The sequence below is a fragment of the Taudactylus pleione genome, unplaced genomic scaffold, assembly GCF_031769625.1.
Source record: "Taudactylus pleione unplaced genomic scaffold, aTauple2 ptg001010l, whole genome shotgun sequence".
In the NCBI taxonomy this organism is placed as follows: Eukaryota; Metazoa; Chordata; class Amphibia; order Anura; family Myobatrachidae; genus Taudactylus; species Taudactylus pleione.
The window spans coordinates 66,241-84,079 of record NW_028285411.1 but is presented as its reverse complement, the minus strand read 5'-3'; the positions used below and the strand labels follow the sequence as shown (position 1 = coordinate 84,079).

Below are 17,839 nucleotides of genomic sequence, written 5' to 3'. Positions count from 1 at the left end.
TCCTAATCACTTTACCAGATCCTTACCCTTCTCCTATCTGCTCACCAGACCCTCACCCTTCCTCCTCTGCTCACCAGACTCTCACCCTTCCTCCTCTGCTCACCAGACCCTCACCCTTCCTCCTCTGCTTACCAGACTCTCACCCTTCCTCCTCTGCTCACCAGACCCTCACCCTTCCTCCTCTGCTTACCAGACCATCACCCTTCCTTCTCTATGTTCACCAAACCCTCACCCTTCCTACTCTACTCACCATATCCTCACCCTTCCTCCTTTGCTCCCTAGGCTCTCCTTCTTCTTGATAACATGCCACAGGTGCTCCTCTAAGGTCACATGGGATGTGACTGGATAAATGACTACCTGTTGTCACATCTCTTGTGACTGCCAGACTAGGGGTCAATCCACCTTTCCATAACAGAAAAAAAAAATAATTCTGATGATTTTTTTATTAGTTTGATTGAAATGCATAAAATATATAACATGTAGCCCAATAAGAGACACCAATTTGAAAAGTAGACAAAGTAACATGAAATGAGGGCCCTGTGTCTTCTCTGAAGTCAGGATGATGGAGATATGGGCATTACAAATCACCTTCTCTTGAATTCTTTATGCTTTCTTTAGTATAGAGTGATCACCAGACAATAACTACTAAGGGGGCATAGTGACTGAAAGTGCCAGAATGGGAAAGAGGCAGCACATTTAATGTCCACCCCCATTCAAGTAAGTGTGCCCTTGAATTTATTGAAGTTAGAATTGTAGAGATCCTCCCCCATCCCTGGACTACATAATGATTTCTACATCATATAAGCTTATTGTCTGATGAACAAACTGATCACAGATAACTAAAGAGAACACAAATATTAAAAAACGAGACTCCCTTCTTTCAAATGAGGTATCCCAAGCATTTTTAGGTAACAGAATGAGGGAGATAGCCTTATAGCCATTCCCAGACTCTGAAGGGATGGGGCTTGATGAGGTCATTGGGTACTGCAGTAATGATGTAATCATGCCGTGCCTCCTCCTTTGGCCACCAACAGCAGTAAGGTAAGTTTCCTCCCCCTTTAATCCTGCTGTGCTGAGGATGATTGGGTCTCGTCCTCAGCACTATTGATGTACATGCTAAGGACAAGTCCCACTCTTCCTTAAGACTGAAGGGGTTGATTAGAAAGTATGAACAATTTAATAGTGTCCTACTTTCCCGTTATAACTGTAGCCCATTGTCAGGATTAATTATTAGAATACTATATAACAATGCAGTCTTATTATTGTGGAGTGATGCCTGTACTAACTTTATGTTGGTAACGTACATTTCATCTATGAATGTGTATAATAATTAAATAACTTCTTAATGTACTGTATGATTAGATATTTGAATTGCTCTCTATAAAAGGCATTTAGTATGTGTATCATATCTATCACCTCAGGATAATTGCTTAACTCATGTGAATTTTCTGATGGTCAACAAGGTGTGACTTTTGTTTAAAACATTTCCCACACTCAGAGCATGGAAATGGCCTCTCACCTGTATGACTTCTCTGATGTATAATAAGATCTGATTTATGTGTAAAAGACTTCCCACACTCAGAACACGGAAATGGTCGTTCACCTGTGTGACTTCTCTGATGTCTAACAAGATCTGATTTCTGTGTAAAACATTTCCCACACTCAAAACATGGAAATGGTCGTTCACCTGTGTGACTTCTTTGATGTTTAACAAGATCTGATTTCCATGGAAAATATTTCCCACACTCAAAACATGGAAATGGCTTCTCACCTGTGTGACTTCTCTGATGTCTAACAAGATGTGAATGGCGTGTAAAACATTTTCCACACTCAGAGCATGGAAAAGGCCTTTCACCTGTGTGATGTCTCTGATGTTTAGCAAGATTTGATTGATCTGTAAAACAGTTCCCACACTCAGAGCATTGAAATGGTTTCTCACCTGTGTGAGTTCTCTGATGTGTAACAAGATTTGATTTTTGTGTAAAACATTTCCCACACTCAGAACATGGAAAATATTTTTCACCTGTATGAGTTCTCTCATGGCAAATAAGGTGTATTTCCTGTAAAAACCATTTCCTACACTTAGAACATGCAAATGTTTTTTTTGCACCTGTGTGACTTCTCTGATGTGTAACAAGCTGTGATTTCCATGTAAAAAATTCCCCACACTCAGAACATGGAAATGGCGTCCCAATTGTGTGAATTCTCTGATGTGAAACAAGATTTGATTTCTGTGTAAAGCATTTCCCACACTGAGAACATGGAAATGGTTTCTCACCTGTGTGAAGTCTCTGATGTGTAACAAGATTTGATTTATCTGTAAAACCTTTCCCACACTGAGAACATGGAAATGGTTTCTCACCTGTGTGACTTCTCTGATGTATAATAAGAGATGATTTCTTTAAAAAACATTGACCACACACAGCACATGGATATATTTTTGTACCTGTATGGGCTGCACTATGTGTAGCAATATCTGAGTTATCAGGATAAATGCCATTATTATTGTTAGAGGCATCAGATGATAACATTGAACTGTGAAGTATTGGATGTATATTTTGGAGAAGAATGCCTTCTCCTGAAAAACCTTGTATGAAGATGTTATCTTTAATGTCACAATCTGGAAACAAAATGAGATGTCCCTCCCAGGTATTTCTGCTGTTTTCTCCATCTGCTGGAAATTAATAGAAATAAACATTTTACTGTACAATGAGTAGCAGATTATAATGCCCCAGAGGTTCATACATTCATAAGTTAATTTTAATTTGCAATATAAGTACACTTCATTACCATTATATATATATATATATATATATATATATATATATATATATATAGCCAATATAACTTGCTGATTGAAAACCTATTCTTCATTCTAGCACCCTGCATGTTTCACAGCCCGTGTAGTTGCTCTTTCCTGCCTGGGGTGTCGCTCTCTGCTCTGGTGCTTCTAGCACACTCTGCTGATGCAACAAACTGCTTAGATACAGACCAGAGAGTGCTAGAAGCACCAAATCAGAAAGCAACACACCAGGCAGGACAGAGGAACTGCACTGGGTGTATCAGGTGCAGGGTGTTAGAATGAACACTACCACACAACCTCCTACCACACTGATTAGCATCTTCCAAGTGTTTTTTTGCAAAGTTCAAACAAGACAGAGTGTGACACTTTTTTAAAAGGAAAATACAATTATTGCATTGACCATTTGTACATGTCAACCTTCGTCCATGTCGACCTTGTCTGTGTCAACCTTTTGTCCCTGTCGACCTATTGCCTGTCTAATCTGTTGTCTATTTTTTTCTTGTAGCTCTTTTATACCAAAGCCACCTAAACAATATACCATAATGGGCAGTTGACTCATTTAGATGACTATAGTTATTGCCCCAGTGTGCTGAGTGTTACCTGCTGATATTAAGCAGTTTGTGTGCTAGAAGCACCAGAGCAGAGTGACATCCCATGCAGGATAGAGGAACTGCACAGGTTTTAACAGATGCAGGGTGCTAGAATGAAGACCACAAAACCACTCACATGGCTTACACCCAGCCAGAGTGACATACAGACAGCGCAGCCACATTGCTCACCAAAGTCTGCATTGTAAATCTGAGAAACATTTATCAGCCATGTAAATTGCCCAGGCAGCATCATGAGACAGGAAACCTCATGTACCAGTACTGTGCGATGTTACTTAGATGGTATAGCTGGTATCTGTCTAAATAAACATGGGTGCACAACAGGGGGGCTTCCTGAGCACCCATAAACCTCCCCTGGTGGTCCATGTTCTTCTACACACTGGTCACGATGTAATACCGTGATTTGTGGGTCTGTGGGGGGGGGGGGGGGCAATTTGACGCAATTCTATGAGAACCACATCATTTTGGTGACGTACAATGTCCAGCCCTGCCTCATTCAACAAAGTGTAAGAGTGGGTGTGATATAACACATTACACAAACAAAACCACTTAGCAGGTGCTAATATATTGATGAAATAAAATAAAAAGTATATAAGGAGCTGCAAAACAGAAAATGAGCCTAAGCTCAAAATGTGACTACAGAATAGTCACTGGGATTACAGAAATGGATTTATTTTGCACTTATTATATAGTGAATAGAAATAACCATATATAAATATATTGGATATGGTAGAAGATCAAGACGCCAATTGAATTAACATATAATTTTATATGTGTCTATAAGGTTTCTAGAGCGCCAGTAATTAGTGATGTGCCTAGAAATAATCGTTTGAATCAAATATGTACAGCACACAAATATCAAGTAGCCTTCCCCCCCACAACAACGGGGTGTCAGCTCAACCTAATCTGTGAATAAGTCTAGGTCAAAGACTTCTACAACAATATGGGAACAATGTGATCAGGTCAGAGCGCCTTAAAGTGCTAAAAGTGCATCAAATAAATAAAAGTGACTGATGTTTACCAGTTAAAAAACATAGGACTATAATTTAAAGTGCAAAGTAGAATATGACCAGAAATATATATATAAAAAGATATTTAATGTAAACACACATAAAAACATAGATAAAAATACAATAATAATGACAATGGACATATACGCATGGATAATAGATGAAATAAATAAATAAAATGGAAATTTCAATAAAAGTGCATATGACTGGATATCTTATCTTAGTTCAGGTATATAGGAAGATATAGTCAAGCAGGGTACAGGCTTCCAACGCGTTTCGTCTCCAGCGGACTTCTTCATGGGGATCCCCCTTGTATTTTTATGTGTGTTTACATTAAATATCTTTTTATATATATATATTTCTGGTCATATTCTACTTTGCACTTTAAATTATAGTCCTATGTTTTTTAACTAGTAAACCTCAGTCACTTTTATTTATTTGATGCACTTTTAGCACTTTAAGGCGCTCTGACCTGATCACCTTGTTCCCATATAATTTTATATATTGAATAAAAATAACAGTACCTTAATACCAATAAAACAGCACTTAATATAGCACAATTGTATCATAAAAATAGCAGCAATCCACGTAAATGGAATCTAATGGGCTATAGTGAGTGACCTAGAAAGTCCACATCTGAACCATCGATGGTAGATTTATAAATTAGTAAACATGTCTGTCCTAATAGAGATCTCACCACATCCAAGTGCAGAAACGTATATATCAGAGTCCGCTCCTCTTTGATAAAGCCTCCTGAAGGGAAGCGAAACGCGTCAGTGAACACCTATTGCTTTTAGATTTGCTATTGGAAGAGTGACCGCTAAGTTGCTAGTATCCCACTCTCTGATATCCATCTACAGATAAAACCGGAGGACTGCAGTAACAGGGGCTACTCACCTACACACCATCACGGGAGCCGTCACAAGCTGACTTTACTTCTGCCCACAGAGCTGCTCATATCATAGGACCCCAAGCTGTCTCCCTACACACAGTGTTACTGCAGCCCAGGGCGGCTTGTACTACTGCAGATTCGGAGACCTGTGAGTGTAGGAGTGGACTCTGATATACGTTTCTGCACTTGGATGTGGTGAGATCCCTATTAGGACAGACAAATGTTTACTAATTTACTAATCTACCATCGATGGTTCAGATGTGGACTTTCTATGTCACTCGCTAGAGCCCATTAGATTCCATTTACGTGGATTGCTGCTATTTTTATGATACAATTGTGTTATACTAAGTGCTGTTTTATTGGTATTAAGGAGGTTATTTTTATTCAATATATAAAATTATATGTTAATTCAATTGGCGTCTTGATCTTATTTGCTGTTCTACCATATTCAATAAAATTATATATGGTTATTTTCTATTCACTAATTAGCGCAAAACTATTCCATTTTTGTGATATAACATACGGTATATGTGTCTGTGTGTTATATATAATATATAGGTCTATGTTTGTGTTGTATGTAAAATGTGTATATGTATGTGTGTTATATATAATATATAGGTCTATGTTTGTGTTGTATGTATAATATGTGCATATGTGTGTGTATAACAAGGGAAGGTGAGTGATAAAACATACGGTATGTGTGTCTGTGTGTTATATATATATATCTATGTTTGTGTTGTATGTATAATATGTGTATATGTGTGCGTGTGTATAACAAGGGAAGGTGAGTGATATAACATACTGTATATGTCTGTATGTTATATATAATATTGTTGATGTTAAAAAGTCAGTATTGCCTGAAATAAAGGAATTATTAAGGATTTATGCTAATATGTGTTTGTAGCTTTTACAGATTCAGATTTATATGGGTTAAAAAAAAGTATTTTATAATTGAAAAACAAGTCATAGAACTGACGTTTTTCTGGACTACGTGATATGTGAAGTTGGACGCCTGTCAGACTGTGGCGTGATAGATTTGAGCCTATTTTCATGTTTGCTTGAAGAGATAACCCCAACCTCATACGATGTCAGAGATAACAGACGCATCATCTGATATTGATTACTTATTTACTAAGAACCTCAAACACCATTACATGCATTATTGTATATTGTCACAACCCTTTCCTATGCATCAACCAATCAAATATCTCAATTGTAATATACATGTAAACACCCTCTAGTTAATGATTTTGTAATTTATGTAACTATTGTGTATAAAATCCCTTTCCTCTGGTACATTGCCAGAGAGATCTGACTGATACTCCATGTGCTATGCTCCACGTTACTATGCGCAGAAAAGCGGAGGTATTGCTTTAATAATACCTATATCTGTTTTATCACATTCGGACAGTCTATGAATTCTAACTCTAGCAATATATATGTTTGTGTTGTATGTATAATATGTGTGTGTGTGTATATCAAGGGAAGGTGAGTGATATAACATACTGTATATATGTCTGTGTTATATATAATATATATGTCTATGTTTGTGTTGTATGTATAATATCTGTATGTGTGTATATGTGTATAACAAGGGAAGGTGAGTGATAGCGTTCCCGCTAGGCTGTTTTAGCGGGGCTCGGCGCCCTGCCCTCTTTCTGGAGGGCAAAAAGCGCCCTGCCCTAACAGCCTGCGGGAACCGTCTTCACCCGCGGGTCGCAGTGTCCCGCGGGTGAAATGTGCGGTGACCCGGTCACCGCCGGAGAATAGACGCCGGGCGCATGCGCCCGGCATCTATTCTCCCTGTCTGCAGGGCTTGGGGGCTGCCCGGCGTGTCCGTAAGTGCCGGGCACGCCCCCAAGAGTTCCGAAAAGGGGTCGCGTCTTTCGATGACCGCGTCCCCTTCTCGGTCGCGCGCGCACGAACGTGCCCTCTCTAGCTCCAGCGCCCTGCCTCGCGCCAGAGCTAGAGTGAACTCTAGAGTGATATAACATACTGTATGTGTGTGTTATATATATATATATATATATATATATATATATATATATATATATATATATACAGGTTGAGTCTCCCATATCCAAAATGCTTGGGACCATGGGTATTTTGGATAATGGAATATTCCGTATTTTGGAATATATACATACCATAATGAAATATCTTGGGAATGGGACCCCAATATACACACAGAATGCATTTATGTTTCATATACACCTTATACACACAGCCTGAAGGTAATTTTATACAATATTTTTAATAATTTGTGCCTCAGACAAAGTTTGTGTACATTGAACCATCAAAAATCAAAGGTTTCATTATCCGAGTCATGCCAAAATTATTCCGTATTTCGGAATATTTGGATATGGGAGACTCAACCTGTATATGTTTGTGTTGTATGTGTGTATAACAAGGGAAGGTGAGTGATATAACATACTGTATGTGTCTGTGTGTTATATATAATATATGTCTATGTTTGTGTTGTATGTATAATATGTGTGTGTGTGTATAACAAGGGAAGGTGAGTGATATAACATACTGTATGTGTCTGTGTGTTATATATAATATATGTCTATGTTTGTGTTGTATGTATAATATGTGTGTGTGTGTATAACAAGGGAAGGTGAGTGATATAACATACTGTATGTGTCTGTGTGTTATAGGTATAATATGTGTATAACAAGGGAAGGTGAGTGATATAACATACTGTATATGTCTGTGTGTTATATATAATATATATGTCTATGTTTGTGTTATATGTATATGTGTGTGTGTGTGTGTGTGTGTGTGTGTGTGTGTGTGTGTGTGTGTGTGTATAACAAGGGAAGGTGAGTAATATAACATACTGTATATGTGTCTGTGTGTTATAGGTATAATATGTGTATAACAAGGGAAGGTGAGTGATATAACATACTGTATATGTCTGTGTGTTATATATAATATATATGTCTATGTTTGTGTTATATGTATATGTGTGTACGTTTGTAAAACAAGGGAAGGTGAGTGATATAACATACTGTATATGTCTGTGTTATATATAATATATATGTCTATGTTTGTGTTATATGTATATGTGTATATGTGTGTACGTGTGTAAAACAAGGGAAGGTGAGTGATATAACATACTGTATATGTGTGTTATAGGTATAATATGTGTATGTGTATAACAAGGGAAGGTGAGTGATATAACATACTGTATATGTCTGTGTGTTATATATAATATATATGTCTATGTTTGTGTTATATGTATATGTGTGTGTGTGTGTGTGTGTGTATAACAAGGGAAGGTGAGTAATATAACATACTGTATATGTGTCTGTGTGTTATAGGTATAATATGTGTATAACAAGGGAAGGTGAGTGATATAACATACTGTATATGTCTGTGTGTTATATATAATATATATGTCTATGTTTGTGTTATATGTATATGTGTGTACGTTTGTAAAACAAGGGAAGGTGAGTGATATAACATACTGTATATGTCTGTGTGTTATATATAATATATATGTCTATGTTTGTGTTATATGTATATGTGTATATGTGTGTACGTGTGTAAAACAAGGGAAGGTGAGTGATATAACATACTGTATATGTCTGTGTGTTATATATAATATATATGTCTATGTTTGTGTTATATGTATATGTGTATATGTGTGTACGTGTGTAAAACAAGGGAAGGTGAGTGATATAACATACTGCAGTGGTTCTCAAACTCGATCCCACACAGGTCACGTTTTCCAGGTCACCCAGCAGGTGCACAGGGGTATACATTACTCACTGACACATTTTAAAAGATCCACAGGTGGAGCTAATTTCACTTGTGATTCTTTCAGGAGACCTGCAAAACATGCACCGTTTTGGGTCCCGAGGACCGAGTTTGAGAACCTGTGACATACTGTATATGTGTGTTATAGGTATAATATGTGTATGTGTATAACAAGGGAAGGTGAGTGATATAACATACTGTATATGTGTGTTATAGGTATAATATGTGTATGTGTATAACAAGGGAAGGTGAGTGATATAACATACTGTATATGTGTGTTATAGGTATAATATGTGTATGTGTATAACAAGGGAAGGTGAGTGATATAACATACTGTATATGTGTGTTATAGGTATAATATGTGTATGTGTATAACAAGGGAAGGTGAGTGATATAACATACTGTATATGTGTGTTATAGGTATAATATGTGTATGTGTATAACAAGGGAAGGTGAGTGATATAACATACTGTGTATGTGTGTTATAGGTATAATATGTGTGTGTGTATAACAAGGGAAGGTGAGTGATATAACATACTGTATATGTGTGTTATAGGTATAATTATGTGTGTGTGTATAACAAGGGAAGGTGAGTGATATAACATACTGTATATGTGTGTTATAGGTATAATATGCGTATGTGTATAACAAGGGAAGGTGAGTGATATAACATACTGTATATGTGTGTGTTATAGGTATAATATGTGTATGTGTATAACAAGGGAAGGTGAGTGATATAACATACTGTATATGTGTGTTATAGGTATAATATGTGTATGTGTATAACAAGGGAAGGGGAGTGATATAACATACTGTATATGTGTGTTATAGGTATAATATGTGTATAACAAGGGAAGGTGAGTGATATAACATACTGTATATGTGTGTTATAGGTATAATATGTGTATAACAAGGGAAGGTGAGTGATATAACATACTGTATATGTGTGTTATAGGTATAATATGTGTATGTGTATAACAAGGGAAGGTGAGTGATATAACATACTGTATATGTGTGTTATAGGTATAATATGTGTATGTGTATAACAAGGGAAGGTGAGTGATATAACATACTGTATATGTGTGTGTTATAGGTATAATATGTGTATGTGTATGTGTATAACAAGGGAAGGTGAGTGATATAACATACTGTATGTGTGTGTTATAGGTATAATATGTGTATGTGTATAACAAGGGAAGGTGAGTGATATAACATACTCAGGGCTGGCGCTACCACTAGGCATACTTAGGTAGTTGCCTAAGAGCGCCGGCCCTGCAGGGCGGTAGTGCGGACGGTACATAAGTGCCGTCCGCACTACACTAGGAACAAACACACAGCCGCCAGCGCCAGCAGCTGTGTGTTTGTTTTAACAGCCGATGAGAGTCAGTCAGACTCTCATCGGCTGCTGCGCCCACTGCTGGAGCCGGGCTGGAGCTCACTCATGAGCTCCATCGTCCGGCTCCTGCAGTGGGTGATGGGAGAGACGTCATGACGTTTCTCCCATCATGCAGAGCACCCGCCCGGGGGACAGAGGAGCGGACACCGGAGCGGGGATTAAGGTAAGTGCAGTTTTTTTTTTTTTAACGTGTGTTTCTGTCTGGGATTACTGCTGGGGGGAGGTTACTACTGGGGGCATCGCACTACTACTGGGGGAAGGTTACTACTGGGGGCATTGCACTACTACTGGGGGGCACTGCTGGGGGGAGGTTACTACTGGGGGGCACTGCTGGGGGGAGGTTACTACTGAGGGCACCGCACTACTACTGGGGGGCACTGCTGGGGGGAGGTTACTACTGAGGGCACCGCACTACTACTGGGGGGCACTGCTGGGGGGAAGTTACTACTGGGGGCACCGCTCTACTACTGGGGGCACTGCTGGGGGAGGTTACTACTGGGGGCACTGCACTATTATTGGGGGCACTGCTGGGGGGAGGTTACTACTGGGGGCACCACACTACTACTGGGGGCACTGCTGGGGGGGGGAGATCACTACTGGGGACACTGCTGGGGGGAGGCTAGTACTGGGGGCATGAATACCATGAGGGCATTGCTGGGAGGAGGCTAGTACTGGGGGCACAACTACTACTGGGGGCACTGCTGGGGGAGGCTAGTACTGGGGCCACTGATGGGGGGAGGCTACTACTGGGGGCACAACTACTACTGGGGCCACTGCTGGGGGGAGGCTACTACTGGGGGCATTGCACTGGGGGGGTTAGTACTGGGGGCACTATATAAGAGGCACTGCACAGGGGGGGACTAGTACTGGGGACACTAAATAAGGGGCACTGCACAGGGGGGGACTAGTACTGGGGGCACTATATAAGGGTCACTGCACAGGGGGGACTACTACTGGGGGTATTATATAAGGGGCACTGCATAGGGAGACCACTATCTGGGGCACTGTGTAGGTGGGACTACTACTGGGGACATTGTATAAGGGGTACTGCATAGCAGGACCACTACTGGAAGAACGGCATAGGGGGCCACTACTGGGGGCACTGTGTAAGGGCTTGTGTAGCTATCCGAAATGGGGGGGGGTCTCGGCGCAAGGCTGAAGAAATGCCTAGGGTGCCAGGAAACCTTGCACTTGCCCTGAACATACTGCATATGTCTGTGTGTTATATATAATATACATGTCTATGTTTGTATTATATGTATAGTATGTGTATATGTGTGTATAGCAAGGGAAGGTGAGTGAAGTCACTCACCTTTCAAAACCAAGAGTACATCTGACCCGCCATCGACAATCCCATCGATTGAAATGTTTATACAATTTGTACAATTAGATACTTTACCAAGATTAATACAAGAACTATTTTATCATAATCTCAGTAAAGAAGAGATTGCACCATCCAGACATCGCACAATAACACGGATGTCATAACTCACACACCGATACAGGCAGAGGAATTGTGATCCCTGTAACTCTGACTATGACAATGACGTCAGGAGACAAGTGACTGACACTACTTGTTACACAACAATGTATGACCCCACTGGTTTATATAAGAGACGGTCTGATTCTATCATTCACATGGGTTTGTCCAATAGATGGATCAATGAGCATTAAGTGCCTAACCCAAGATCTTCCCATATATCCATTGCTATATATACTGCTGATAATACACAAAGCCCTGACCCAGCCCCCGGCAGGTCCATTATTTCCTCACAAGGCTCTGAGCTAGACGTGGTCTCAGATTGTAGACTACTTTCTACAGCCAGTAATACAGAGCACACCGTACATATATAATACAGGTCACACTGTACATATAAGGGAGACGTGTGACTCTTACACAGCCAGTAATACAGATCAAACCGTACATATATAATACAGGTCACACCGTACATATAAGGGAGACGTGTGACTCTTACACAGCCAGTAATACAGGTCACACCGTACATATAAGGGAGACGTGTGATTCTTACACAGCCAGTAATACAGATCACACCGTACATATAGGGGAGACATGTGAATCTTACACAGCCAGTAATACAGATCACACCGTACATATAAGGGAGACGTGTGACTCTTACACAGCCAGTAATACAGATCACACCGTACATATATAATACAGGTCACACCGTACATATAAGGGAGACATGTAACTCTTACACAGCCAGTAATACAGATCACACCGTACATATAAGGGAGACGTGTGATTCTTACACAGCCAGTAATACAGGTCACACTGTACATATAAGGGAGAGACGTGTGACTCTTACACAGCCAGCAATACAGGTCACACCGTACATATAAGGGAGACGTGTGACTCTTACACAGCCAGTAATACAGATCACACCGTACATATATAATACAGGTCACACCGTACATATAAGGGAGACATGTGACTCTTACACAGCCAGTAATACAGATCACACCGTACATATATAATACAGGTCACACCGTACATATAAGGGAGACGTGTGACTCTTACACAGCCAGTAATACAGATCACACCGTACATATAAGGGAGACATGTGACTCTTACACAGCCAGTAATACAGAGCACACCGTACATATAAGGGAGACGTGTGACTCTTACACAGCCAGTAATACAGATCACACCGTACATATAGGGGAGACATGTGAATCTTACACAGCCAGTAATACAGAGCACACCGTACATATAAGGGAGACGTGTGACTCTTACACAGCTAAAAGATTGTGGTCACCCACCAGGTGTCTTCTATAGCCAATATATTGCATAATGTGTACCCAGCTTAAGATGTAGTTTGCCATTACTAGCTGTGTCCAAAGTGTGTGAGGAGGAGACTGGTCAGATCTCTGGGCTGGTAACACACGGTGACATGATGTGAGGGGGAGAGCAGGAGAATAATAGGGGCTGATGGCTCCTGATGTATGAGATACACCAGAGAGTGTGGGGAGAAGACTGGTCAGATCTCTGGGCTGGTAACACACAGTGACATGATGTGAGGGAGAGAGCAGGAGTATAATAGGAGCTGATGGCTCCTGATGTATGAGATACACCAGAGAGTGTGGGGAGGAGACTGGTCAGATCTCTGGGCTGGTAACACACAGTGACATGATGTGAGGGGGAGAGCAGGAGTATAATAGGGGCTGATGGCTCCTGATGTATGAGATACACTAGAGAATGTGGGGAAGAGACTGGTCAGAGCTCTGGGCTGGTAACACACAGTGACATGATGTGAGGGGGAGAGCAGGAATATAATAGGGGCAGATGGCTCCTGATGTATGAGATACACCAGAAAGTGTGGGGAGGAGACTGGTCAGATCTCTGGGCTGCTAACACACAGTGACATGATGTGAGGGGGAGAGCAGCAGTATAATAAGGGGCTGATGGCTCCTGACTCCCCCACTGGGAAGATACATTTCTCTCATTAGTTTGTACTAACAAAGGCGGGTAAGATAAGAGAATGTAGCAGTGACTAAGCAAGAAGAATATGTATCTCTGTAATAAGTGTTTATTACTCACCTGTGCATAAACCTGTAGGGATTTCCTCCTCCATACACTGCTGATCACCCCTCACATACGTCTCTTCTTCCCCCTCTGTATCTTCTGTCTTCATATCAGTCACATACGTCTCTTCTTCTCCCTCTATATCTTCTGCCTTCATCTCAGTCACATACATCTCTTCTTCTCCATCTGTATCTTCTACCTTCATATCAGTCACATACGTCTCTTCTTCTCCATCTGTATCTTCTACCTTTATATCAGTCACATACGTCTCTTTTCCTCCCTCTATATCTTCTACCTTATTATCTGTCAGACCATCACCCTAAGAAACCCAAAGAAAATAAAAGTAAATAAGTTTAAAAATGTCTGATTTCATTAATTCACATTAAGTAGAAGAATCCCATTAAATAAGACATACACAGCTTCTGTACATATCATAAAGTGACAGTCACTATAGTATATTGGTGAGATCCTAAATCCCATCTACCTGATGCTCCTGTGAGATCCTGTGATTCTCCTCTGTACAGTGCTGGGAATAAAGAGGACGGGGACATCTCTCTGGGGTATTTCTTTTACTGGGTCCATCTGTAGGAGACACACAGTGACTGAGTACATTGTATATATGTGATTAGCAGATGATGTGTGTAATTAGGGGACCCCTGTACAATAAATGGCAGTCTCCTCTTACCCAGTAATGCGAGGAGCCGGTGATTTTCCATCATCGCGTCCTTGTACAGACCCCTGTGTTCCTCTATATACTCCCCCTCCTGCATGGAGACATAGACAGTGACATCCTGACACCTTATAGGAACCTGACAAAAAGTGATACAATCATCACCCAGACACATTTCCTGGTGTTACTGTATAATAATGGTAGACTATATATAGATATCCGGCTTTGCTGTTTTACGGGAAACCATGCCCTGCCCATATTTAAACTGACATGTACCCTGCCCTTTTTGCATGCGCCCTGATAGCCTCCCAATGACCATCAGCAGGACCTCGGCACCACCCTGACCTGCTGGTGAACTTTCTATGTTCCCTCCTGCTGTCAGCACTTTTTGGCCGCAGTGCCCCTCCTCTACCTTTACAGATATCAGCGATTGGACGCAGCGTCTCTGGTGAGAAACAGAAGGGCTGGATTTGCTTCTTCCCGCTGAGGTAAATCCATTCCCGTCTGTCTCCAGATATAAAAGGAGATGCCAGTGAGGACCCTTCTTGTCGCCCATTTTAAGTGCAGCTCCGCATCAGCATTACAATGAACTGGGACCATCTGCGCCCTCCCTGCAGTGGACTCCGTTCCAGCTCATACTTCCTGAGCTCCAGATATAGTAAGTAATGTGGATTCTGGCCAAGTTGTTGATAAAAGCATTGGCTGTAGGTAACGCAGGCAGCTTTGCAATTCCGATCCTTACAGATATGGTAATGCACAGGAGGCATCACGGATCCCACTGCATTACTTATCCGAGCTGCATTGTCCAATGCACCATCGGATACTCTGCGGGAACATCGACGGGCTAAGGAGACCCATGGGGTCACGCAAGCTGGCTGCCGCAAATCTGAGGAAGAGGCCAGGAAATCTACGTCAGCCGACGTAAATCCTGGTCTTTTCCCTCCCTCCACAATGGCAGCGACATGCCGTTTCTAGAAACGGAGGCTCTCGCCGCCCCCTCCCTGCCCATAAACGGCAGCAGACTGTCAATCAATGACAGTCTGCGTACAGGATGGCAGACCCGTCCTGCACATATGCGCAGAATGGTTGAAGCACCTGCGCAGATTCCCGATCACCAGGAATCTGCTGAATAAGGCCCATAGTGCGCACAGATTAAAAGTAGAGATATTTTATATTTTACTGTATCCTCTAAAACCTGTGTAGTGTATATATTCCATTGACTACACATTATATTGATTGGAACTGGCTATCTTACAGCACTGTAATTTAATTGTCTAGGCAGACACAACCTAAATGGTAAAATCATTTATGATGAGAATTATACAGAGCGTCATTGCTGTAAGTGTGCACCTATGCTGTTTTCTCTTATAACACTTCACTTGTTTCCTATAAACTGCTGCTCAATGCTTTTACATTCTGTTTGAGTGTTTCAAAGTTATAATAATCCAGCTGTGCAGCTCATCACTCATATCATAAAACTACAAACTAATGTGGCCATGCACCTGAGCCGTGATTCCTTGCTCTGTCGGCTTATCATCAATTATTAATAATGCCACGTATCAGTGTGTGCTGGGAGCTGTGTTATTCCCCCTCATATATCACTGTACAGTACCCTCCCCCCTATATAATAATACCACATATCAGTGTGTGCTGGGAGCTGTGTTATTCCCCCTCATATATCACTGTACAGTCCCCTCTCCACTATATAATAATAATACCACATATCAGTGTGTGCTGGGAGCTGTGTTATTCCCCCTCATATATCACTGTACAGTCCCCTCTCCCCTATATAATAATAATACCACATATCAGTGTGCTGGGAAATGTGTTATTCCCCCTCATATATCACTGTACGGTCCCCTCCCCCCTATATAATAATAATACCACATATCAGTGTGTGCTGGGAGCTGTGTTATTCCCCCTCATATATCACTATACAGTCCCCTCTACCCTATATAATAATAATACCACATATCAGTGTGTGCTGGGAGCTGTGTTATTCCCCCTCATATATCACTGTACAGTCCCCTCTCCCCTATATAATAATAATATAATATATACAGTCCCCTCTACCCTATATAATAATAATACCACATATCAGTGTGTGCTGGGAGCTGTGTTATTCCTCCTCATATATCACTGTACGGTCCCCTCTCCCCTATATAATAATAATACCACATATCAGTGTGTGCTGGGAGCTGTGTTATTCCCCCTCATATATCACTGTACGGTCCCCTCTCCCCCTATATAATAATAATACCACATATCAGTGTGTGCTGGGAGCTGTGTTATTCCTCCTCATATATCACTGTACAGTCCCCTATATAATAATAATAATACCACATATCAGTGAGTGCTGGGAGCTGTGTTATTCCCCCTCATATATCACTGTACAGTCCCCTCTCCCCTATATAATAATAATAATACCACATATCAGTGTGTGCTGGGAGCTGTGTTATTTCCCCTCATATATCACTGTACAGTCCCCTCTCCCCTATGTAATAATAATACCACATATCAGTGTGTGCTGGGAGCTGTGTAATCCCCCCTCATATATCACTGTACAGTCCCCTATATAATAATAATAATACCACATATCAGTGAGTGCTGGGAGCTGTGTTATTCCCCCTCATATATCACTGTACAGTCCCCTCCCCCTATATAATAATAATACCACATAGTGTGTGCTGGGAGCTGTGTTATTCCCCCATATATCACTATACAGTCCCCTCTCCCCTATGTAATAATAATACCACATATCAGTGTGTGCTGGGAGCTGTGTTATATCCCCTCATATATCACTGTACAGTCCCCTCTCCCCAATATAACAATAATATAATATATACAGGACCCGTTACCTGGCTCCGGCTGTGTCAGGAATGTCTATGACAAAATGGTAGCTAAAGCCCCTGTGGCCCCGCCCCCTCTGCTCTGTGACTGGAAGACTATAAGAATATGGCCGCCGGTCACCGTACATGAGGACACCATTAGACTATACATATGTTACTCTAGTGATGAAGCTGTGAGCGGCAGGTGCTGGTGGCTGCTTAGTTACAGGACGTCCTTCCTACTTTGTGCCGCCTGATTGGCTACTCGCTGCTGCCAATCACCGCACTGAGGGGAATGAGAGGAGGGCGGTCACTATGATATG

General features: G+C 41.1%; 2 protein-coding genes across 4 annotated transcripts in view; one reads left to right on the top strand and one right to left on the bottom strand.

The window, feature by feature from the left end:
• The window catches only part of LOC148454306 (uncharacterized), a 256,305-nt gene that overhangs the window by 207,689 nt on the left and 30,777 nt on the right, over positions 1 to 17,839 (top strand). The window lies entirely within an intron of this gene.
• LOC148454307 (uncharacterized) lies at positions 442 to 17,599 on the bottom strand. Of its 2 annotated transcripts, none has more exons than XM_088461065.1 (5): positions 17,547 to 17,599; positions 14,704 to 14,782; positions 14,503 to 14,600; positions 14,034 to 14,337; positions 442 to 2,674 (listed from the first exon to the last, which is right to left on the bottom strand). In XM_088461065.1, the coding sequence occupies exons 2-5, from the start codon at positions 14,735 to 14,737 to the stop codon at positions 1,431 to 1,433; spliced, it is 1,680 nt and encodes a 559-aa protein (XP_088317191.1). In that variant the 5' UTR covers positions 14,738 to 14,782; positions 17,547 to 17,599; the 3' UTR covers positions 442 to 1,430. The 2 variants fall into 2 exon arrangements, with proteins under 2 accessions (XP_088317191.1, XP_088317192.1); XM_088461066.1 differs by having other exon boundaries at positions 442 to 2,671.

Excerpts from the sequence above, each read along its gene's own strand:
- LOC148454307 (XM_088461065.1), bottom strand. The coding sequence starts at position 14,737 with ATGATGGAAAATCACCGGCTCCTCGCATTACTGG. Across the intron at positions 14,338-14,502 it reads GGATCTCACAGGAGCATCAG|GGTGATGGTCTGACAGATAA; the intron begins GTAGATGGGATT and ends TGGGTTTCTTAG. Across the intron at positions 2,675-14,033 it reads CCCTACAGGTTTATGCACAG|CAGATGGAGAAAACAGCAGA; the intron begins GTGAGTAATAAA and ends ATTAATTTCCAG.